Source organism: Carya illinoinensis, chromosome 5 (assembly GCF_018687715.1).
Source record: "Carya illinoinensis cultivar Pawnee chromosome 5, C.illinoinensisPawnee_v1, whole genome shotgun sequence".
Classification (NCBI taxonomy): domain Eukaryota; kingdom Viridiplantae; phylum Streptophyta; class Magnoliopsida; order Fagales; family Juglandaceae; genus Carya; species Carya illinoinensis.
The window spans coordinates 29,448,614-29,474,377 of NC_056756.1; the positions used below are offsets into that span (position 1 = coordinate 29,448,614).

At 35.8% G+C, this 25,764-nt stretch overlaps 1 protein-coding gene across 4 annotated transcripts; it reads left to right on the plus strand.

Moving 5' to 3' along the window:
* The first annotated feature begins 209 nt into the window (after nucleotides 1–209).
* Nucleotides 210–20,702, plus strand: LOC122310707 (dihydroorotate dehydrogenase (quinone), mitochondrial). Of its 4 annotated transcripts, XR_006242660.1 has the most exons (12): nucleotides 212–680; nucleotides 3,703–3,785; nucleotides 7,826–8,149; nucleotides 8,390–8,645; nucleotides 15,972–16,052; nucleotides 16,150–16,257; nucleotides 16,339–16,368; nucleotides 17,525–17,662; nucleotides 18,639–18,676; nucleotides 18,841–18,940; nucleotides 20,121–20,316; nucleotides 20,421–20,702. XR_006242660.1 is itself a non-coding variant. In XM_043124819.1 (11 exons), exons 1-11 carry the CDS (start codon nucleotides 546–548, stop codon nucleotides 20,193–20,195), a joined length of 1,368 nt encoding a protein of 455 aa, XP_042980753.1. In that variant the 5' UTR covers nucleotides 212–545; the 3' UTR covers nucleotides 20,196–20,702. The 4 variants fall into 4 exon arrangements, 3 of the variants coding, with proteins under 3 accessions (XP_042980754.1, XP_042980755.1, XP_042980753.1); XM_043124819.1 differs by having other exon boundaries at nucleotides 20,121–20,702; XM_043124820.1 differs by lacking the exon at nucleotides 17,525–17,662 and having other exon boundaries at nucleotides 210–680; nucleotides 20,121–20,702.
* The last annotated feature ends 5,062 nt before the right edge of the window (nucleotides 20,703–25,764 follow it).

The following is a 25,764-nucleotide window of genomic DNA, read 5'->3' on the forward strand; positions in this document are numbered from 1 at the left end:
AAAAAAACTTATCCGATCGGTTTCAAATTGACCTATGTAACCTAATAACTTTAACAACTATGCTTAGGACAAAAAAAATAAAAAAAATAAAGATAACTTTAACAACTCAAAAAAGCGATTTGCTAGGATTTGGCGCAAAAACCTTTTTATTGACTTAAATGTTAAAAAAAAGAATAAAAAACTCATATATTTGTTTGTTGCCCTTTGCTCGAAGCATAGCCCTATCTTTTTTTTCATTTTATTGTATTTTCTTTCAGAGCACCCTCCGGATCCTATCAGACAAAAATTGGCAAGAACTTGTTCAAGCTGCCGCCACGGGTTCAGGCTTTCAGACCTCTCTCCCCCCTCTCCCTCTGTTTGTGCGCTAAAACCTCTCCTGAACTCTCCAAAATAGACGAAGAAAACTCTCAGTAAAGTCAAATTTTTAAATCTCTCTCTCTCTCTATCTCTCTGGTGTAGTGCATTTGTGAAACTGTTCTGGGATTCTTTCTTTTGTGGCTTTAAGTTTAAATTATTGGGAAGTACTCCTTTGGGTTTTCTTATTGATGGCGTTAAGGGCTTCATCGAAACTACTCAGAGATGTTTTGAACAAAAAGCTAATCTCAAGTTCTCTTGTAAGTGCCAGACATTGCGCTTCTGCTGCAGAAGCTGCTCCTAAAATCCCTCATTCTTCCAAGAAAGTATGCTCTCTCTCGCTTCTTCATGTATATGTATGTATTTGTGTATGTCTGTAGGTATGTATGAGTTCGGTGTATCTGTTTAATTGCTGAGAAAATGGAAACTTTGTTAATTTCTTCAAAATATGGTGGAGCGAAGTCTTTTGTTTCATGAGGTAGTGGAACTTCGTTACTTGACTTGTTCATAAGGGGGAAAAGGCATTATCTTGTGACATTCTGCAGACATAATTTTGACAGGGTTCAGTCAGAGACTATATTTTCTGGAGAAGATTCAAATTTCCCTAGTTTGTCTGTCGGGGTGAAGCATAATTTTGTAGTTAAGACACTGTGCAACGGCCTTTCAAGGGTTGCTTTCTTTTTTTTTTTTTTGGTGCGTAAATGCTTGATTTAGTAGCACCTCATCCGTTGTAGCTTTTAGTTCAAAGAATAGCTTGGCATCAACTAGCATTGACATAAGCTTTCTCTGGTTACTTCCTCTCTCCCTTCGTTATCTTAATAACCTCCTTGTTACTAGTTTTATACAGTTTCTGGCAGGGAATTTTGTTATTTTGTTCGAAGTTTTAGCTATTTTTTTCTGTCACCAGTTTCTTTCAGTAGTTGACGAATGTGCTTGACTTTAAAAAAGTGCTGGAAACATGTAGCTTTGCTTTTATAATTACATTGTAAAGGAGGAATCTATGACCAGAATTACATTATCCTGCAAGCAGTTCTCTTAAATGGATTCAGATCCCCTAATGTTCTTATCTGAACTCTAGGGCCTAGAATGAGAGAGAGATAGACACATAAAGTGGATCCCACAATATTTATTGAGTATTTAATTTTTTTTTTATAAGTAAAAATATTTTATATATCAAAAGGAGTAACCAAGTACACTGAACGTATACAAGAAAACACCTAGCCCATAATAAAGCACCCCTAATGACCCAAAAACAACCCACAATACTAATCCCAGAACTACCCAAAATACCCAAAAATTACACTGAACCTCAACCCCTTGTTTTCCATATAACTAATACCCAAAATGCTCCATGTTCCCGTCTTCATATTGCCCTCCCTTTAGACTTCCATCTAACTGAGCTACCTTCCTTAGTGTTGTAATTAATTGCCCAAGAAAGACGCTGTAACTCCCTATTTTTCTTGAAACTTTTGGTTTCAATCGCGTGGCTTGCCTCGATTGCGGTGATTAGTTCATTGAACTGGTCTTCGCATCCTCCATGTGAAATCCCCACGAAAGGCAGAATCTTGTTAACTTTAGGCAAAATCCAATCTGCTATCGGAGGAAAAGAGACTAGGGGAGCAACATTATCCTCAGACACATTAACCAATTACATTCCCAATTCTGGACTTTCTTCCATGCAAGGCACCAAAGACAAGTCCCGTGCCTCCTCATCAACTCCATTGTTTCTTTCCATTCCCATTAGAGCTTCTGGGGTGACAACAAGTCCCTTCACCTCAGGCGACCCTAAACGAGCAACTTCAGTGAAACCTACATCTCCTTTACCATTTTCAGGCAAGGGTGTAATGCCGCCTAACGGTTTATCTTGTGTTACCTAAGGCAAATGACATTCCATTACTGCATTCTCTAAACCAACATCTGACGAAGACCTCACTTCAAATAACCTAGATTTCCTTTTGACTCGCCACGCTCTCCTGGATTTGGTTATGGGGATAGGACCAAATCCGATCTTCCATTTTCCTTTATTGAGTATTTAGTGTTGCTTGAGAAATTTACTTGGGCAACCGTAAATACTGTGGAGCCCACTTTATGTGTGTGTGTGTCCCACTTTAGGTCCTAGAATTTGAGCAGGAACTCTAGGGGTTCCAAATCCCTCTAAAACACAGTTACGTTGTTGCTCCTCTCTCTCTCTCTCTCTCTCTCTCTCTCTCTCTCTCTCTCTGTTTTCTTCTTTTTTTTTTCTTTGAGTTGCAGAAACTTAGACCCCATTTGGATTGCAAGATTCTCATCTCATCTTGTCATCTCATCTCAACATCCAAACACCATAAACACAAACATTTTTCAATTTCAAATTTTCAACTTTTTTATTTAATCATTACCTAATCATTACAACTTTCTTAAACTTTCAAACAAAGTACAAAAAAAAAAAAATTCAATTTTTTCAAATTTCAAAACAAAAATAATATTATAAAATTATATTCTAACAATATTTTAATTTTATAATATTTTTATTCAAATTTTTCTCTCTCATTTCCAAAAATCACAGAAAACATATTAAATCAAACCATTTCACTACTATTCTCAAATTTCTCATCTTATATCATCTCATATAATCACAACTCAACTTAACATCTAAACGAGGCCTTACTCTGCTTTGTGATATCCATAAAAGTTTGAAGTTTTAAGGCTAAAACTGTTGCATGATTTCTTTTTTAAAATTATCTATATTTTTTTATGAAATCCTCATTGTGAGGTTGCTCGAGGGTTATGGAATGAGGTTTTCTGTCGATTAGACTTGGGTTGGGTTATGCCGGAAACAGTAGTGGCGGTACTTGCTAGCTGGACAGGTCTAAGAGGCAACAACCAGATCAAGGCAATTTGGAAGATGATTCCAATATGCATTATGTGGTGCGTGTGGCAGGAGCGCAATGAACGGACATTTGAGGATAAAGAGAGATCAATGGAGGAGTTGAAGTTTTCTTTTTTAGAACTCTTTATACTTGGGCTGTTGCTGTTAGTTTTAATGGCCAAAATTTACATGACTTCCTTATCTCTACTATCCTACGTAGTTTAGGACATTCTTTGTACTGAATGTGGCTTTTTGCCTATTCTTTTATTAATATATTCTATTACTTCTCTCCAAAAAAATTCAGCAGTGAAATGAAAAAATTTCTTTTATTTGCATTGCATGCCCATTTTCAAGCAAATAAGATAATTTGAATTGTACTATTTTGTTTGTGGGTATTGCCAATTTCTTGTTATATACTTTTTCATTCTGTTACTGTACAATTTATAAATGGAAGACTTTGTCTGATTCTGAAATGTAGCCTTTGGTTATTTGAACTGTAGGGAAGGCTATTTACAGGAGCCACAATAGGCCTAGTTATAGCCGGAGGAGCTTATGTGAGTACTTTGGATGAAGCAACTTTCTGGTACTTCATTCAGATCTCTGAGTGATACAAAAATATTTTTCTTAGTTCACGTTTAATCTTTGCATTTTTTTGCCATTACAATGGCAGTGTTTCAGTAAAGTTTGCACATTTAAATGGACCTAGTCCTGATTATCATTTTTACGGAAATAGCACATGATGGGTTCTTCTTAGGCCAAACCTGATACTTGAATGGAAATGTCTGTCTCAATACATTGCTCTGAATCTCAGTGTAAAAGCGTTATTAAACTATTACATAAATGGTGCAATTTGTTTTGTTTTTTGTTTTTTTGGTTGCTCTGTTTGGAGAAAGATACAAAAATGCTTTCAGGGGAAAATTTAGCAGAATTATCCGCCAAGAAAAAGGTTTACCGTAGCATTTTATTGACTTTTTTTTTCTAGTATTCTAATCGAGAATGTGGTCATTTTTTTTCTTGTTTTTAGTTTTGAGATGAGAGATATTTTCTGCATGTTGCTCAAGAAGCTCTGGATACACCTTGATGAATAGGATATGAATCTTTTTTAGTCCAATAATATTATTGTGTGTGAGCTTTCTTTAAATTTTCCAAGTATATGAATTAAAATTACTTGGATATTTGATTCGACACTGTTGAAATATAAAGTCTAACAATTTATGAAAAAATATTTGAATACAGAAAAATATAAATATATATTTGTTTATTAGATTTTACATTGTGTTGTATCATACTTCTTGACAAAAAATTGCATTGGCATATCTCTACTGCATCCATATCCCATGTTCCTATTCATTCCAGTCTTCGTAGGAGTTACCAGTTATTATACTACTAATTGAAAAAGTTTTCTGCACTTTCCTATGGGAAGGAATTAGGGATGAAACCAAGTTCCATCTTGTTAGTTGGGACAAGGTTTGCTTCCTGATATCTTGTGGAGGTTTGGGGGTTCATAAGTTGAGGATCTTTAATAAGGCTCTCCTTGGGAATTGGTTGTGGTGGTATGACCAGGAGGAGGTGTTGTGGAGGGTGGTTATTGATTCCAGGTATGGGAGCGTAGTGGGGGATGGTGCTTTAATGAAGTTAGGGGTGCACATAGGGTGGGTTTGTGGAAAAATAATAGAAATGGACGGGGAGGGTTTCCCAGATATTTTAAATTTGAAGTTGGTGAAGGCTCTAGAGTTTGTTTTTGGCATGATGTTTGGTGTGGTGATAGGGCTCTTATGTTTGCATTTCCCACTCACTTTCATATTGCTTAAGAGAAGGAGGCTTTGGTGGTGGATATGATGGATAGCTCTAGTGGCTCTATTCAGTGAAATGTGTATTTTTTGGGGAGGTGTCCTTAGAATATTTGTAATGTTGTGGTGGATGGGATGATCTGGTTTCATTTAGGGATTAGGAGATTCACAGTTCAATCTTTGTATTAGGCTTTGGAAATCTGGAATTTTAACATGTTTCCTTGGAAGAGCATATGGAGATAAAAAGGTACCCCCCCCCCCCCCCCCCCCCCCCCCCCAAAGAAGGTAGCTTTTCTTGGGTGGACTGCTTCCCTTGGGAAAATCCTTACCACTGGTAAACTGGGGAAAGAGGGCTTATTGTCTTGCCGCAACCATTTCCCAAGAATGGCCTGATTGAAAATCTTCAAGTTTCTAATGCCCAACCCACCAGATGACATTGCGGAGCACACCTTATCCGACTTTACTAGATGGAATTTGAATTCATCCCCTAATCCACACCAAAGGAAATCCCAATGAAGTTTCTCAATACAGGTTGCCACACCCGCTAGAATTGGGAATAGAGATAAGAAATAAGTAGGTAGATTTGACAAGGTGCTTTTGATTAAAGTGACCCTTCCACCTTTCGATAAGTACAATCTTTTCCAACCTACCAATCTAAGTCCGAGGTAACTCATAGGAAGAGAAGAAACTTTACATCCAAGAGAGCTAGCGAAACCATGGAGGAAGATCTAGAGAAACAAGGCCCCCCCCCCCCAAAGTGACATTCTTTGCTTGGACAGCTTCTTTGGGTAAGATTTTGATGATGGATTTGATTACTCCTCTTGATATATAAAATATTTTTACCTATAAAAAAAAAAGATTTTGACGATGGATAATTTAAGGAAATGCAAGGTGATTATAGTGGACTTGTGCTGCATGTGTCAAAAAAGTGGGGAGACTGTGGATCATCTTCTTCTGCGTTGTGAGGTTGCTGGAGTGTTATGGGAAGATGTATTCAGACAAATAGAGCTAGCTTGGGTTATGCCTACCATTGTGGTTGAGCTTCTAGCCAATTGGAAAAATCTAGGCAGTATTTCACAAATCACAGCTGTGTGGAAGATAGTTCATATCTGTATTCTGTGGTGCATATGGCAAGAGCATGATGACTGAACGTTTGAAGACAGTGAGCGCTCATTGGAAGAGCTTAGACTACTTTTTTTAGAACCCTATTTCTATGGGTCAAAGCTGTTGATTTCAATGGCCTTGATTTTCATGATTTTCTTGTTTCTATTTCTCACTCCTAGATAGGTGTCACCTATTGTATACCATCTTGTGTACTTGGGCTATGCCTATTGTTTTAAGACAATCGTTTACTTATAAAAAAAAAAGTTTGGTGTTATATGTGTAGGAAAAGTGGGGAAACCGTGGATTATTTACTCTTACATTGTGAGGTGGCCAGGATATTGCAGGATAATATTTTTGATAGGACTGGAGGGGCTTGGGTGATGCCTAGAAGGGTGGTGGATATTCTTGCATGTTGGAAAGGTCTTCTTGGCACTCCCCAAATTTCATTGTATGGAAAATGATCCCTCTGTCTCCTATGGTGTCTTTAGATGGAGAGAAATGGGCAGTGCTTTGAAGATCGGGAGCATTCTTTGGGCGAGCTTAAAAGATTATTCAACAACACCTTATTTTTCTGGACTACTATTACGGACTTCAATGGGATTAATTTTCATGATTTTCTTGTATCCATTTCTAGTTCATAAATCGTAGATAGGTGTTCTATTTGTATCCCTCGTGTACTTGGGCTACTTCTACACTCTTCTATTTATAAAAGTTTATTTTACCTATAAAAAAGATTGTTGAAGTGCACATGGAGAAGTTAGAACTTTCTTTTCCAATACTTTGTTCTTTGGGTAGCTTCTATAGATTTCAAAGGCTCAACTTCCTCAATTTTCTTGTTTCGATTCCTTTTTTCTAAATCTCATCTCATGTCAACGCCCAAACATTACTCAAACACAAACACTAATCAATTTCAAATCTTCAACTTTTTCATCTAATCATTACAATTTTTCTAAATTTCTAAACAAAACACAAAAACCAATTCAACTTTTTTAAATCCAAAAAAAAAAAAGTATTAAAAAATTATATTCTAACAATATTTTAACTCTATAATATTTTTATTCAATTTTTTCTCTCATTTTCCAAAACCTCATAAAACATCTTAACTCAAACTATTTCACTGCTATTCACAAACCATTTTATTATTATTCACAGATTTTTCATCTCATCTCATCTCAACAAATTAGGACAATATTCTCTTTTATACTTCCTATGTAATTGGACCATGCATTTTGCATGTTTTAATAAAAGCTACGATTACTTATAAAAAAAAAAAAAGTATAAATGTCTCCCGCTCTTTGATTATCAATAAAATCATCGCTTAGTATTGAAATAAATGTATACTTCTTGTGTATTAGGGGTAACAACCTATTTCTTCTTTAAAATTTTGTCTTACTCACCTTCTCTCATCAATAAATTCTTTTACTGATCCAAAAAAAAAAAAAAAATCTTATTCATAAAAAAAAAAAAATTTAAAAAAAGAATGTTGAAACCTTTTTTGTCTATGTCTAGGTTTTGAATAAAACCATTTCTTAATCTTCTTCCATTAATTTGCATTTTGATCTTTCTGTATTTTTTTATGTTTGATGTACATGTTTTGTCCTGTTATAAGGAAATTTCTTTGACCTATTAAAAAGTAATCGTTACATTAAATGGACTAATTTTATAATTAACTCGAAGTTTAAACATCAGTAATAATAGTTGTTAATTTTTGTTGATCAAATTTTTGCAGTGGTTGGCTATTCTCAGCTACGAAACTTGTGAATCCTTTCTTTGCCCTTCTAGATCCAGAGTCTGCTCACAGACTAGCTGTCTCAGCTGCAGCCCGTGGTTGGGTTCCAAGAGAGAAGAGGCCTGATCCATCAAATATAGGGCTACAAGTTTGGGGGAGGAACTTCTCCAACCCTATAGGTCTAGCTGCTGGCTTTGATAAGAATGCTGAGGCCGTTGATGGGTTGCTTGGTCTAGGCTTTGGCTTTGTAGAAGTTGGCTCTGTCACCCCTATTCCACAGGAGGGCAATCCAAAACCTCGTATCTTCCGAATGCCTCGGGAAGGGTAAGGATGTATATCTTATGTTATTTCTCAGATTCTGATTGCATATCTTGTTTTTCTATACAGTATCATTATTGTGAATTGAAACTCCTTCCTCTCCCCTTCGTTGCAAATTTTCTATGCACTTTTGGAAAGTATGTGAAGGTTCTTGCCCATTCAAAAGTTTTGAGGCCTGATAGGTTAAACTTCTCTAAAAATCTCTTCTGATTTAAGTGCTGCCAAACTGCTTGATCTTTTGGCCAGTGCTATCATAAACCGGTGCGGTTTCAATAGTGAAGGAATTGTTGTTGTTGCAAAGCGGTTGGGTGCCCAGCACGGTAAGAGGAAGTTAGATGAAACTTCAAGCCATTCATCTTCCTCTACTGACGAAGTCAAACATGGGGGCAAAGCTGGACCTGGCATTCTTGGGGTCAATCTGGGAAAGAATAAGACAAGTGAAGATGCTACTGCAGATTATGTACAAGGGGTTCATACATTGTCCCAGTATGCCGATTACTTGGTAAATATTCTCTTTTGATGAACGCTTGGTAGATATGTATTTTTCTGTTTAATCACAGTTGATCTATTTCTTTGGTTTTTAGTTATAGATTTTAGCATTTTATTAGTTAATGGAGTTATGTATCTTTTTTGGTTCATCATGGATTCTTGCTGCATTAACCATATGCTTTCCCTGTCTGGCAAAATGAAATATGCTAAGTCTTTATAGTTCTAACAATTTCAATTTTAATTGTTGAAAGGATAAAAAAAATAAAAAATAAAAATATATATCAATTTCCTCCATGTAGGTTGAAGTGTGTCAGTTGTCTTCTATTTTTGATAGCATACAAGTAATTCTTTCTTAGACCAATGCTAGATATATCTAATGTTGCTAAGGAACATATATATTGATGGAATAGTTCTAAGGCCAGGTTTGGATACAAGGATGAGTTCATCTCATCTCATCATTACAACTTTTTCAAATTTTCTCAGAAAATATAATAAACAATTCAACTTTTTGAAATCCCAAAACAATAATAATATTCTAACAATATTTTATTCAACTTTCAACTTTTATCTAAAATCATCTCACTATCCAAACCTCACCTAATAAGTGAGTGTACTTATTAAAAAAAAAGTTCTTAATTGAGTACATGGAATTATCAGGTCTAATTACATTAATGTAAACAGTAATTTTCACAAAACATATATGCTTATAGAGTTCAAAAGATTAAAAAAAGAAAAAATCAGATAAATGAAGGAGACATTGTGGCAGTTGAGTTCATCCTTTGGTATCCTGTTTCCTCGCACTCCTCATGTTCTACCTCTTTGACTCAAACCCTTGGCTCACAAAATCATACCCATCAAACCATTGGCGCATGTGTGCCGCCACAACACAGAAATGGCTTAGGTCAGGTTGATTTACACAAATGGAGAAATTGATGACAAAATAATAGTAGTGGCTGATGGGCTCAGCCCCAATAATGGTGCAACCCTAATCATATCTAAAAAGATTAGATAAGTGAAATTTGCAAAAATGGTTTAGAGTCTGCAGCAGGTTGATAGTAAGTAAAGCAGTAAGTAGGGATTTGAAAAAAAAAAATGTTGCAGGTTTTTTGATTTAAATCTATTGATGGGTAGGAAAAAGGAGAAAAATTAGGTTTTTGGAAGAGAATATGGTGGAATGATAATTGTTTGGAATCTGTGGTATTGTGGTAAATCAGGCAAAAAATTATTGAATATGAAGTCTTTCTGTTTGCTTTTTGTTATTTTGGGTCTTGAAGAACCTGATGTGGATGATAAATTGTATTCGAGGGGTTATTTTATCTGGCTTTTATTGGTAGCTCTAGAATTTGGGCTTTTATACATTTGCGCGTGACTAAAAATTTGACATTAGTGGAAACTGCCAACTCCAAATATGTCTTTACTTGGATGGTGATGGCATTAGTCTCAAGTTTAAGAAAAATTAAAATAATGTGATGGGATGAAGTTAGGTCTTTACCCTTCAACCATATGAAAAAAAGTGGGAGAGATGAAAACTTGGAAGCACAAGTCCATGAAAGAAAATCAGTCCATTTCTTTTTTTATTATTCTTGGTGAAAGTGTTAGGCACACTTGAGCACAAACGCTGTCTAGAGCATACAATAAAATATAGAAAGGTTTAGACAGCAAGATGGCAATATATTTAACTTATTAACTCAATTTATTAGATTATCGTGCAAAATGAGAATCACTTAATGAACTAATTACATAAAATTTAAATGTAACATTTTTTATAATTCTCTTGTGCCTTACTTAATATACACATCTATCATGTTTGATTTCCATAATCAAATTAAAGTACATGTTGAATGAAAATGTACCAATCAAATATAAATTAAAGTACATAGGTATTGACTTATGTGCTAACATAAGCAATCAAATATAAATCATATAGAAAGCCAACTTGGACTACTATACCGGGTTCAAAGCATATTCAACAAACATGACATGTGACTCCATGGCACAGAAATTATATATCAACTAAATATTTAAGAATATTTGTTTACCTCATTTTCTGCACTTTAAGCTCATATATGCTTCACTGTTGGTACGCAGAGCACTTAGGCCTTGGTTCACTGTTTTACCGATAATCTTTCTGGTGCCAAACCAGGACCTAGAATTCTTTAGCAATATGGAGACATCATCCATTTACTGCAATTTAGATGCTTATAGCACAACCCCAAAGGGTGGTGTAGTGGTCCTGAGGGGTGAGCCTTATGATCTGGACGTCTTGGGTTTGAAACTCCACACTCTTTGGGCCATTGGACTGGGGAATTTCCCTCTTGAATTATGCAATGTACACTAGCGGGAAAGTGATAAAAAAAGACATAATGGGGGAGCCTTTCATGGATTCCATGAAAATGAAAGGTTTGAAAAAAGCCTTAACGCAAACCTTTATTGCTCTTATCCCAAAAGACAAAACCCTAGTGTGGTAGGGGTAAAAGATTATTGGTGGCATGAATCTCATAAATTTCTTGTATCACTAAAATAGCACGCATAAGCGTTGCTCTTTTATGCATCCCATATACTTGTCCACTTGCATATTCTTATGATCAATAAGATTTTGTTTACTAATAAAAAAAAATTGATCACTTTGAATGGATACTTTACTAGGCTGATATTTTGTAATAAAATGTTACACACCAAACTTCCCAATCATGAACAGCTCTAAGAAATGTGACATTCCATTGGGGAGTGCCGTTAGATTGGTCAAGGAGGTTCACAATCGAGGCTTCCTTCATTCTTGCTATACCAAAGAAGTTTGGATAGGCTTCCTTAAGTGCTCTATCACCAGTCACCACACCATATGTCATGCCATAATTTGATTTCAGAACCATTACCTGGCTCAAAATGGGTAAAGCTTGAAAATTTAGTCCATCCTCGTCTAATGTGCTTCCAGAGCCTCACCCCATATGATCCACTCACCTCATTCGAGCACCAACCTCCCCATGCTTTACCATACTTTGAGTCTAAAATTGTTCTCCACAAAGCTCCATGTTCAAGGCTTCCTTCATTCTCGCTATACCAAAGAAGTTTGGATACACTTCCTTAAGTGCCCTATCACCACACTATATGTCATGCCAGAATTTGATTTGGGCCCCATCACCTGGCTCAAAATGGGTAAAACTTGAAAATTTAGTCCATCCTCGTCTGATGTGATTCCAGAGCCTCATTCCATATGATCCACTCACCTCGTTCAAGCACCAACCTCCCCATGCTCTATCATACTTTGAGTCTAAAACTGTTCTCCACAAGGCTCCATGTTCAATGGGAGATCTCCAAAGCCAATTTACCCAACAATGCCGTATTAAAAAGCTGCAAATTTTGGATACAAACCTTCTTCAAAAATTGGGGAATAAACGATGGCCAATTTATCAAATGAAATTTGAACACATCATTGATCCTTCCCCATAGGAAATCCCACTGTATTTTCCCCATACGGTAAGCCACCTTTGATGCCAGCAGAAATAAAGAGAGAAAAAATTCAATAGGTTGGAGAGGCCAAGAGAGGGTACTTCGGATGAGTGAACCACCTTTGGATAACTGCATCTGCTTCCTACTAACAAGTTTCTGCACCATCTTTTCTGGGGGTGAGTTCGGTCTGGTCCGGTCCGGTCCGGGGAGGTTTTGTGGACCGGACCGGACCTATTCGGTCCAGGCTTTTCCCACCCTGGACCGGACCGAACTTCATCAGGACCGGTCCGGTCCGGTCCTATTCGGTCTAGTCCGGTCCGGTCGGTCCATTCGGTCCAAGGTTGACTTTTTTTTTATTTTTTTTTATCTAATGACATTTTTTTTAATATTTATGTAATTATATTGTAATATATTTAATATATATACATATAGTATTATATATATATTAGTAATATGCTAATACTATTAGTCTATTAGTAATAATACTATAACTAATAAATATATGTAATAATAACTATACTATAACTAATAACTATATGTAATAATAGTAATAGTGATAACTATATATTTATATAATATGCTAATATTTAATGACATTTTTTTTAATATTTATGTAATTATATTGTAATATATTTAATATATATACATATAGTATACTATTATATATATTAGTAATATGCTAATACTATTATATAAATAATATATATAAATAATATTTATTTTTTTTTATTTCTATTCGGTCCGGTCCGGGGTGAAAAACTCCCGGACCGGACCGAATCCAATTCGGTCCGGTCCAAACAGTGCCGGTCCAGTCGGTTTTGCCGGTCCGGACCGGCTGATGCTCACCCCTAATCTTTTCTAATACATCATCCCAAATGGACATCAATTTGTAATGGGCACCCAACGGGAGGCCAAGATGTCTCTTGGGTAAATGAGATATCTTACATCCCAAGATATTTTTTTTGATAAGTAATTTTTTTATTATTATATATATCAATAGGAGTAATCAAGTACAGTGGATGTATACAAAAAAACACCTAGCCAATACTAATTACATCCCAAGATAAAAGCCATACCATCCACATTATGCACTTGCCCCATCTGAACTCCATCTAATTTGCCCAAGTTCACCTTCAATCCAAAAACGACTTCGAAGCATAGAAGGAGAGCCCTCAATGCACAAATATGATCATTTCTGGCCTCACAAAATAACAGGGTATTGTCAACGAATAAAAGATGAGATATATTGAGAGAGCCAGTATTTGCCTCCCACACTGAGAAGCCAGATATAAAACCACCCTCCACAACACCGGTGATCATTTTGCTAAATGCTTTCATTACGAAAACAAATAGTAATGGAGATAAGGGATCCCCCTATCTCAATACCTATGAGCTTTGAAAGAAATTGCTTGGTGTGCCATTTATCAAGATAGAGAAGTGTGCAGTAGAGATGCAGTGTTTTATCCGTGAGCACCACTTCACCCCGAAACTGCATTTCTCGAGCATATAGAGGAAGAAGCTCCAATTGACTCGATCATAGACCTTTTCCATATCTAGTTTGAAAAGAAGCCTCGCCCCTCCCAACTTGAGTCTTCTGTCCAAGTTTTCGTTCGCAATAAGCATCGCATCGAGTATTTGCCTCCCCTTCACAAAGGCATTTTGGGGATTTGATATTACTTTCTCCACCACCATAATTAACATATTCACCAAGACTTTAGAGATGATTTTATACATCCCATTCACCAAGTTAATGGGGCGATAATCTTTAACCTCAACCACACCCAGTTTTTTTGGAATAAGAGCAATGAAGGTTGCATTGGGGCTTTTTTCTAACCTTCCATTTTCATGGAATTCTTGAAAGATCCCCTTGATATCACCCTTGGTCACTTCCGAACAAGACTAAAATTCCATAGTGAAGCCATCCAGACTTGGAGCTTTATCACCCGCCATGCTTTTTAACACTTTCCGAACCTCCATTTCTTCCAAAGGCCTCTAAAGCCATCCATTTACTTGTGGGTCAATAGTATCAAAGGTAAGTCCATCTAATCTCAGTTGCAAGGAAATTGTTCCAAAAGCAAATTCTCATAGTAGTTGAAAATGTGATCCGTGATGGCTTGGTTAATGATAGTCACCCCATCCGCCAGCAATATATCAATAGTGTTGTCCCTCCTGTGTGAGTTAGCCACCCGATGAAAGAACTTGGTACATTTATCCCCCTCCTTCAACCATAGGGCTCTTGACTTTTATCTCCAAGATATCTCTTCCATGAGAAAGATCCTCTCAAGTTCTATTGACACTTGAGTTTTGCGAGCCCTTTCCACTTCTAGCATTTCCCTTACCTCCAATATGTTCTCCAAACCCCCAATTCCTCCAAGAGTAGCTTCTTCTGGCCTTCCACATTACCAAACACCGGTTCATTACAGCTCTTCAAGTCTTTTTTCAATGCATTCAATTTACATGCCAGAATATAAGTTGGAGTTCCTTGGAGTTTATAAGAAGTCCACCATTGTTTAACTTGGTCAATAAAGCCTCTAATTTCAGCCACATGTTTTCAAATTTGAAGTACCTTGGACCTCCTTGTATTCCTCCACAGTCAAGAAGGATGGGAAAGTAGTTTGAACATAGTCGGGGAAGTCACTTTTGAATGAGATTTGGATAATGGGTTCCCCAATCTGATTAGACCAAGAATCTATCGATCCTCGACCAAGAAGGATGTTCATGATTGCTCAATCAAGTGTAGGAACTATCTGCAAGAGGGATATCTGATAGATCTTGATCAGAAATTAAATTAGAAAAGTCTACCATTGCTGAATTGTAGTTGGGACCACCCGACCTTTCACATGAGAAACGAGCGACATTAAAATCACCACCAATACACCAAGGCATATCCCAGATGCTACATAGCCCAGCGAACTCATCCCATAATAGTCTTCTTGCTTGATCTATATTAGGACCATAAACACCTGCAAAGGCCCATTGGAAGCCATCCTCAACATTCTTAAACGAGCAAGCCACCATGAAATCCCCCATGCCATCCTCTACCTTTTCCACCACCCGTTTATCCCACATCACTAGAATGCCCCTCGATGCTCCATTGGAGGGTATATAGTGCCAACCCACCTGATTACATGCCAACAAACTCCTAATGATGCTTAAAGAGATAAACTCCAATTTCATTTCTTGTAAACATATAATGTCGCCTCACCACTTGTGTAGTTGATTTCTGATTGTGAGGCGCTTCTTCTTCTCATTCAGCCCCCTTACATTCCAAGAAATGATTTTTGGCTTCATTGTACAACCTCCTTTGCCCTTCACTTCGCTCTCCCACAATTTGAACTCCCTTCACTTGGCCCCATCATTAACTGTCCAATTAAGCCGTTTGAGCTCCCTAGGTCACTCTTAAATTGTAGTTGCAGGTTGGCAACCACTTTTCTTATCTTCAGCATATGCCTGAATCATACTCCTCCATTGTATGAATTTATTTCATTTTTTCTTTTAGGAAGAGCTTGATTTTTGAAGTTTCACCATTAAAGTATTCAGCAGATGATTGTATGAGGATGTTTATACTTCAATTTCTTTTGAAGGATATATAAACATTGGGAAATTTTATTTTGAAGCAATATCGATTCAATAAGAGAGAAGTGTTTACTAAGGTTGTTAAGGCTAAATTCTGGAGGATGAAGGATTGTTGATCAGTGTTGTACAGCCTTAGAGCATCCCTGGAATTGATTACAGTGGAATCTTGCCCCATATATTTGTCTTATTCCTTGAGAAAATGTCTCGATTAGTATTTCATGATCTATAGGTCAAGAGGCTTTAGTGTCTCTTCAGCTGTTTTCAGGTTTATGTTCTGTTTCTCTAATCTGACAATGCATGTGTTATTGTTCTGTAGGTTATTAATGTTTCATCACCCAATACCCCTGGATTGCGGAAGCTTCAGGGAAGAAAACAATTGAAGGACATTGTAAAGAAGGTAAGGTAGTCATGGCATGATCTGACCTTTTTTCCCTATAAAATTAACAGAATTTGCAGCCACAAGTTAGATCTTGTTATGTTTTCTCTTTGTCAAGGTTCAAGCTGCTCGTGATGAAATGCAATGGGGTGAGGAGGGTCCACCTCCTTTGCTTGTGAAAATTGCTCCAGACCTGTCTAAAGAAGATCTTGAAGATATTGCAGCAGTATGGATGCGTGCATGATTTTTAAAATACTCCTCTATTTCATAATATAATGTTATAATAGTTCCTCCTCTATGATTGCAGGTTGCCCTTGCTCTCCGCTTGGATGGATTGGTATCATTTTTTCCCATTACAAAGTTTTAACTTTTCTCCATATCTAGCATTGCTTGTGTGTTCTCTGTCGTGCTTGTTATCGTTGCTTGACTAGCCTTTGATGTTAGCGTTAGGAGGACTAACTTTGTGAAATGACATAGGAGTTCCATAGATGATGCTGTAACTACATTGCAATTGGAGAAAACCGTCCTTAATTTGATCGGCAGCAAACTTCAGGTCTGCCATGATGTTGTACAAACTTCTGCAAATAAAAAAAAATTAAGGCCATAGAACAAGGTTATGAGATTTCTTTTAGTTGAGTCTGAATATAAGAACTTATTCAGAATTGAGCTAACATCAGTGATGCAAAGTGATAATTTGAAATAGCAAAAAAGTAAGATATGGTCTATATGTTTAGACTTGAATTGTGTTCTCTTAATGCCTGAATGTATTATTTGTGCTTCTGAATATCAGTTAATTCAATCACCAGCTCATAGTATTATTTTGAGAAAGAGATGAGAGGGCTCATGATGCCCACTATCCCTTCTATCATGATGGATGCTAGTGTCTTAATTGTTTCATTCAGCTTTTGGAAATTTAAGATTCTTTCTTTTTCTTGCTGTTATGTATTAAGGGGTAGCTCAATTGGTCAGGCTTTGGGTTTGCTCCCCAATGGTCACTAGTTCGAGTTCCCTCAGGGCCACTGGAGGTTTACCTGGCCGTTAACTTCAGGGCCCCGTGGGATTAGTCGAGGTGCGCGTAAGCTGGCCTGGACACCCAAGGATATCAAAAAAATGTATTAAGGAACTCTGATTACATTATTCAACAGTATGCCCTAGGTCACTCTCAACTCTAAGCCAGCAACTTCATCCCCACTACCTCTTCCTCCTATTTCTTGAAAAGATTTTATGGAAGTACCTTCTTTCATGCTGAAAATTATTATCTGTATGTTCTTATTATAATAATGGATGCTTGTTTTCTATATATTTTGGGAATGATTATTATTGCAAATTATAAGCACATGATTCTAGTTTCCACTATGGTTTCAATTTCTTAAATTAGTTGTGCCGGTTAAAAACTACCCTTTAATTCTTTCCAGTCTTTGTTGCTTTGATATTTTTATCGTTTGTTAATTTGATTTTATTCTCATAATGCATTTTATTCTTTTTTGGTTTAGATAATATCAAATACAACTGTTTCAAGACCTGATCCTGTAAGTAAAAACCCTGTAGCGAAGGAAAAGGGTGGCTTAAGTGGGAAGCCACTTTTTAATCTCTCTACTAACATCTTGAAGGAAATGTACATTCTAACAAGGGTATGTTGGCTACTTCTGTAATTCACGCAACTTGTTTTGCATTAGTTGTCATGCTATGACAGGGGGTATATAGAGTAAACACAGTTACACACTAGTGTAGAATCTCTCTCTCTCTCTCTCTCTCTCTCTCTCTCTCTCCATGTTCACCACAAGCACATAAACTCTGAAGATTGATAATTATCTTGGTCACCAAGAGATAAAACTTAAGGGAGGGGGCCAGTCCTGTTCAAAGGCATCCAAAACGAGAGTGTGTCTTTACATGGATACGGATCTCTGTCTTTGACAATTGCTTCTGAACACAGCAGATTGGTCTGTGCATTAAGGGAGGGTTCTATAACATATTTAGTTGCAACTCTCTCCTATTACTAAGACCTTTGAAATATGCAATGATCTATTTCATGTAGGCAATTTTATACTATGATTTTGATATCCTATCATTTGTCTGGAGTTTGGTAGGGGAGAAGTTGGAAAATTGTACTATTCAGCCTTTGCCCTGTATTTATGAAGTTAGAATGAGATGAATATGTGATCACAGGCTCCTAAGTCGATGTATCTTCAAAGGTCATTGCGGTGCCCCTCTTAAGTTCTATTTTACTCTCCTTTACACGTAGTAAGTCACATGTCAAGGTCCAGCCTAGTGGCAAAGGGCCTGCTTGGGATGAGCTGTAGGCTTAGATATCTGAGGTTTGATTCTGCAGTTAGGGTTTCCCTGGATTACCTGATACATGGTTTTGGCCGATATGGTTGTTTATCCGGGATTTTTCTTTAGGGATGGGTCAGAAGGGCCCTGCCTTGGTATGGTTCCACCTTATCATACCATAAATATGTCCAGCAGGTCCATTATTGTTTGTGGAACTCCCTGTTGTTGACTGTTCCTTATATTTTATTAAATCTGAATTGTTTTCTTTTTTGTGGTTCTTCATGTTTGAATGATCATGGATGAGACTTTAATGCACTGTTTATATGCTTTTGTCAGGGTAAGATCCCTTTAATAGGCTGTGGGGGCATTAGTAGGTAATAGCAAGACACCTTCAACCTTGTCATCATCATACTCATTTTTCATTTACATAACTACTATCATAAAAAATTCTTATCTATGATTGTTTTTCATTTACATGGCAACTACCATAATAAAAATCTGTTATCTATGATTGTAACTACATATGCATTTGATTCAGTGGTGAGGAAGCATATCAAAAAATTCGGGCTGGAGCAACTCTTGTTCAGCTTTATACAGCATTCGCCTATGAAGGGCCTGCCCTTATTCCTCGGATGAAGGTATCTTTGTGGTGCATTTTCTTATGTAGTTACTTATTTGGAAATGAAAAATAGAGACAGGCTTGTCTTGTAGTGAAAATTTTGAGAAATATTCTGGAATGTGTTTTGTATTTGGTTATGTTGAAGTGGGCAGGAAAAATAAGTTGTTGGGATAAAATAAATTTTTTGAGATATGTTTTTTATTGGAGTTTGAAAATTGGGTAGGTAGATTTAATAAAGTTGTTTGTATATAATTTTCATGAATTTTGTTTTTTATTTGGCTTTCTTGTGAAAGTTGTTCTAGTTTGTGTTTTTTAATTTAACGGAATCCTCGGTAAATAATTAGTTGATTTTTTGAGAAATAGAAACCTTTTTGTTGTTTCAAAGATGCTTATATTGAAGTTGAAAATAGTTTATTGAATAGTTTTAAAAAAATGTCGGAAATAAACATAGCATAGCCTTTCTTTTGGGAGTTTGTAACCAGTTCTTAAGTTTAGGTACGTAATTAATAGAGTTGGAAATAGTTTTCGTATCTTTAGATGAAAACCATTCCAGCTATATCAATTGGATTAGTATGTGGGTTTGATTAGAATCTCAGTTTGTGGATCTTTTCGTGGCATCCCCCACCCAACTTGGTTTTGGGATGCTTTTGAAGATGAGTTGAACCATAAAAACATCTTTTTCTCCCTGTAAATGTACTTGGCTTCTTACTTTTGTCTAAGCAGAGGTTCTAGGTAGTTGTTGGAAGGTAATGGTTTTTTTAACCAGAACAGCTCCTGCAATTTTTGTCAGATTAGAAGAAACACGTCCGGATTTGTAGATGGAACAAAACTAGAATAAGGGCTAAAAGAATATAGGGATTGCCTGAAGGGTTTGAGGAGAATTTCCTTGGTTGTTATACCAAAATAGAAAAAATGAAAAAACAGAGAGAAGAACTCGGGCTTGGTGTGATGTTAGCTTTTAGATAAATTATTAAAAAGTTAGTTGTGTTTAGCTGGAGTGCAGAAAGTAGTGATGGATGCTCTAGGCATAAAACTCTAGAACCTTGTAGGCATCTTATGCTCTCACATCTTATATTTTCTCTTTATTTTTCATTTTTACTTTACTCATTCTTGGGGATTCACAGAAGGCCTTTCTTAGCCTTCTTTATTCTGTCTAATGTTGTTGTGCAAGCTTTTTATTTTTACTTTTATTTTCTTAGGCTGAACTGGCAGAGTGCTTGGAAAGGGATGGTTTTAAGTCTGTCCTTGAAGCAGTTGGCGCAGATTGCAGATAACGTCCATATATGTCTCAGGCACTAGAGCTATGAAAAGACTCCGGAGCTGTATTTATGTTATGTCTGGATGATTATTTCACAGCCAAAATACTCGTGAGAAAAATTGTTTTCATAACAGATGGTTCGTTATCCGTCGTCGTTTTTCCTCTACTTAGGTTGGGGGCAGAGAGTTTTTGACCTACACAATATGAGAAGTTTTGAAGCAATCCAGTTTTCATTTTCCAGGCTAAAATACATTTTTCCGTCACAGCTGCGCGAATCGAGAGAAATATAACACATCTGTCATGTTATTCGCGCTGTTAGAATTTGTGCTGGCAACAGTTTGGAGAACTTTATGTAGCAAGCCTTAGTGGTTTCAATTTGTATAAAAGTTTGATTATAACTATAAATTTCTTCGATTTGGAAGCTTTTCAATTTGGTTATTTGAATTTTTGTCAAGGAGGAAACTTTTATGGACTGTTATTCTTCATGACAATTACTCTCCATGATAAATATGCTTTTGATCCATCTCATTGTCTTTCTTTTTCCCTTGCTGCAAGAAGGCAAATTACTAAAAGAGAGATGGCTGTAAGTCTTTCTTGCAATTATTGTTGGAAGTTTTGCAGTCTTCGGCCTCATCTAAATCTGCCAGAGCAGGAACTCTTCTTAAGAACCTATGTACATAATTTATGATTAAAAGATAAAAAAATAAAAAATAAAAATCTCACATTTTCCTCGATCTGATCTTTTGTACGTATCATATGATTTTCCCTCGTTCTTTATGTAGCAATCGAAACAATTATCCTAATAAAACTAAATAGAAAGGCATGTGTTTTCGTTTTTAATTCAGCCTTAACCTTGACTTGCACGCTTTCACATTCTCCAAGGGTTTACCGTTTGATAAATAAAGAGGGAAAATGCTAGTTGGCCCCCACATGACAGAATTATTTATTTTTTCTCAATTTTCATTTTCCGTCATTAAAATTTGATTTCTTAACTGATTTTTCTTGTAAAATCCAACCCCCCCACCCAAAAGAAAGTAAGGAAAGAAAGATAAAATGGGTCGCTACTCAATCATAGATTCATGTATGATGAAAAGAGAATGTAGCAATAACTAATAATTTTCTCCAAGGATTGAATAATTTGATCAATTTTATAAAAGTAAAATCAAAATTTAGATATTCAAGTTTGTACTTTTTCAAAACTGGTTCATAGGCTTGCTACTAGCCGATCTGGCCACTCCACCCCCGTGGGTGGGGGGCCAAGGTGAGTCTTGGGTTTCCCACTCCAGCCCGTTGGGACGAATGAGTTTGCCTAAATTCTGAGTGGGCAGCTTGGACTACGGGCCTTCATCTTATAAGAGGTTGCCTCGTCTTTATTTGGATTATTTTTCTATTTTTTTGAATGGTAACAGTATCCAAAGCTGGCGTCGTTATTTTAAGTTTGAAAAATATATGGTTTAAAAGTGAAGATTTTGTGGACAGGGTAAGGCAGTGGTGCTCATCTTCAAAGTTTCATAGTACCCCCTTCCGCATACTTGCAGGTGAATTAGAAGCTGTTACCCAGATGACTAACACAAGATGGGGGTTGAATTGAGTTGTATTAAAAAAATAACAATTATAAATCAAATATATAATATAAAATATAAACAAAATATGAAATAACAATAAATATAAAGAGTAAGGGTAAGAGAGAAGCAAACTCAGTATGTTAACGAGGTTCGTCTCCACTGCCTACGTCCTCGCCTCAAGCTACCGCTTGAGGATTCTCAAATTCACTATTCAACCTTCTTCAGGTGGAGATAGAAACCTATTATACCTTTGAACAACACCGCTACAAAGGATCCGTGTAGAACATCCTCTACACTTGCAATCACCTTACACGTAGTGATTCAACTATTCCCCATGTAGAATACTTTCTACACGCACAAGGGTTATACACACCCTTCTCTTATACAAGAGCTGATAGTGGGTAGGTTATCAGAAAACACTTCTCAATGAGTGAAATAAGAATAATACAGCGCAAAATATGTCTCTCAAAATGAACAAGGATTAAGGCTCAATGCTTAGAGAAGAGAGAATGAAAGCTTTGAATGAATGTTGTATGCTCTTGGTGTTGTGAATGTGAAGCTCTCAAATGATCTATTTATAGGCATATGAGACTTCATATTCAAATTTAAAAAGATTTACATGTCAAAAACAACATCATTCATTTTTTCAAAAAAATCAAACCTAATATTTTACTTTTGGCATATGACAAAAGGAGCACACTTTCCTTTTCAAAAAATTCAAACCTAATTTTTTACTTTTTATATATGACAAAAGGAGCACACTTTACTTTTCAAATTTTTCAAACAAAATCATCTACTTTTTTTATAAGTATAAAAAAGCATCAATCACTTTTGAAAATATTCAAATAAAACATGCACATGTGAAATATGACAATCAATCATCTTTAATATTTTTAAAGTTCAACCCTTTAATCAAGGCATGCACATGTAAAAGATGACAATCAATCATCTTTCAAAATTTTCAAATTTAATTTTCAAAAATATTCATGCACATGTGAAAAATATATTTTAATGTTTTATGATAAAATATTAATTTTGAGCATTAATCCTAATTTCGAATTTTGAAGAGATTTACAACATTACTCTATAACTTTAATGTGAACTTGTTCCTTTCTTGCTCATACTTGTTTCCTTGATATGCTTGACTCCATTGTATAGACAACTTGAGTTTGAGACTTTTTTATTCTTTGAATTCATTTGTTATCATCAAAATTCATGTGTAGATATATAATTACACAAAACTTGAAACCTTGGGTTCAACAATCTCCTCCTTTTTTATGATGACAAATACTTGATAGAACCTAAAGCCTGTATTGATACTTAAACTCCCCCTGAGAATGTGCGTTAGTTTTTCAAGCAAAAATATAAATATAATTCCAAGCATATATAATAGGTTTAGCAATTCAAACAATGTTAATGTTCTAATCAACACTTCTCCCCCTTTTGGCATCATTAAAAACCACAACAAGTAAATGGACCTGAAGAAAACGGTGCGTTAGTAGACACTGTAGATAGTTGAAAAAAATAAATAAATAAATTTGATACGTCCGTGACCCAACAAGTGTGGCTGGAGATTTGAAAAAATCGTCTGATGTTGTTGACAAACGAGATTGAAGGCTCTGAGTTTCTAAAAAATTTCATTTTCACCGATCGGAAAAAAAAAATCACATTGCTCTTTGACTTGGATGATAGCTCATCTAGTTCTTTATGCTATCTCTATAAAATCAGTCTTAAAGTTCATCCAATCCGCATCAAGTTTTCTTCTCATCTTTATAACTCATAGCATTCCTTCAACATTCTCGTTTTAAGCCTTTTATACTTTTCTCAATGGCTCATTCTTCTAACATTTCTCTAGATCCATCCATGAGGCATTCTGCACCTCAACCTCCTATCCTTTCTGCAGCTGCCATTGGTGCCATGTTGCAGCAAGAAAATAATATTTTGGCTAATAAGTCAGATTCTGATGCTATCTATGACTTGGTGAGTCTTAGGACTCGCTACTCTTCCTCTATTGTTGCTTTTTCCCAGCGGCTACAAGCAAAAAATCATGAAGTTGAAAAGCTTAAAGAACAAATTGTTGTACTTCAATGAATTGTTCAAGAGTCTCACATAAGGGAAGGAATTATTCGGCAGAAGAATAAACAGTTGAAATCTTTATTAGATTCTTCATTCCGCTTGTCAGTTCCCATGGATAAGAATGACATGATATTGTATGAAGAGAATGAGCATCTCAAACATGAGGCTAAGAATCTCAAGTTTATGTAAAAGTATTTAAAAAATCTATCTCTATTTTTATTGACTCTAGTCTATCTTTTAAGAGATATTCATAGCATGCATCATACATATTTCTCTTCTGATCATACATAATCTATCTTCTGGTAAAGGATTTGTGAAAATATTTACTAACTGATCGTGTGTGTTTGTGAATTCTAGTACTATATCACCTTTCTGCACATGATTTTGAAGAAAATAATATCTTATTTTAATATGCTTAGTTCTAGAATGTTGTATTGTGTTCTTTGAAAGATTTATACCACTTGTATTATCACATTTGATTGGAATGTGATTATACATGAGTTTAAAATCTTCAAGTTGTTGCTTCATGTAGAGAACTTGAGCACAACAACTACCCGCAGCAACATATTCTGCCTCAGTAGTAGATAGTGCAACAGAATTTTATTTTTTACTAAACCAGGAAACTAGTGCATGACCTAAGAAATGACATGCTCCACTAGTGCTTTTTTGATCTATTTTACAGCTAGCATAATCTGCATCTGTGTAGCTGATTAGATCGAAAGATGTGTGCTTAGGTTACCATAACCCTAGGTTAATTGTACCACTAAGATATCTAAGAATGCGCTTAACTGCAATTAAATGTGATTCTTTTGGAGATGATTGAAAGCGTGCACATAAGCACACACTAAACATAATATCTGGTCTATTGGCTGCTAAATATAATAAGTTATCAATCATACCTCGATATCTCTTCGATTCAACTGATTTACCGGATTCATCTTTATCAAGTTTAGTTGATGGGCTCATTGGTGCTCCAATTTCCTTAACATTTTCCATCCCAAATTTTTTCAGTAATTCCTTAATATATTTTGATTGATTGATGAATGTCCCACTTTTTGCTTGCTTAATTTGCAATTCGAGAAAGAATGTAAGTTCTTCCATCATGCTCATCTCAAAGTCTTCCTGCGTAGTCTTAGCAAAAACTTGACACATATTTTCATTAGTAGCACCAAATATTATATCATCAACATAAATCTGAATCAAAAGAATATCATCTTTTTTATATTTAATGAAAAGAGTTGTATCGATTTTTTCTCTTGAAAAACCTTTTTCAATCAAGAAACCACTGAATCTCTCGTACCAAGCTCTAGGAGCTTGTTTAAGTCCATATAGTGCTTTTGTGAGTTTGAAAACATGATTTGGGGAAATTTGATTTTCAAAACCTGGAGGTTGCTCAATATATACCTTTTCATTTATAACACCATTTAAGAAAGCACTTTTAACATCCATTTGAAAAAGTTTGAAATCTTTATAGCAAGCATATGCAAGTAGCATTCGAATAGTTTATAATCTTGCGACTGGTGCATATGTCTCATCATAATCGATTCCTTCTTCTTGATTAAAATCTTGGGTTACAAGTCGAGCCTTATTTCTAGTAATGACTCCGGACTCATCTTTCTTGTTTCTAAAAACCCATTTTGTTACAATAATAGTATGATTTTTGGGTCTAAGAACAAGTGTCCAAACATCATTTCTTTCAAATTGATTCAACTCTTCTTGCATAGCTAGAATCCAAATTCATCAAGAAGTGCGTTATCAATATTTTTGGGTTCAATTTGAGATAGAAAAGCAGTATGATTGCAAATATTTCTAAGAGATGATCGAGTACTTACATCTCGTGAAGGTTCTCCCAAAATTTGTTTCACTGGATGATCTTTCACAAATTTCCACTGTTTGGTTGCATCTTGTATTAAATTTTGATGATCTTTCCTGATGGCTCCATGT

Bases quoted from the DNA above. Each gene is read 5' to 3' on its own strand.
- LOC122310707 (XM_043124819.1), top strand. From the start codon at position 546: ATGGCGTTAAGGGCTTCATCGAAACTACTCAGAGATGTTTTGAACAAA. The intron at 16,053-16,149 runs GTAAGGTAGTCA...CTCTTTGTCAAG, and splicing joins TGAAGGACATTGTAAAGAAG to GTTCAAGCTGCTCGTGATGA. The intron at 18,677-18,840 runs GTAATAGCAAGA...CATTTGATTCAG, and splicing joins GGCTGTGGGGGCATTAGTAG to TGGTGAGGAAGCATATCAAA.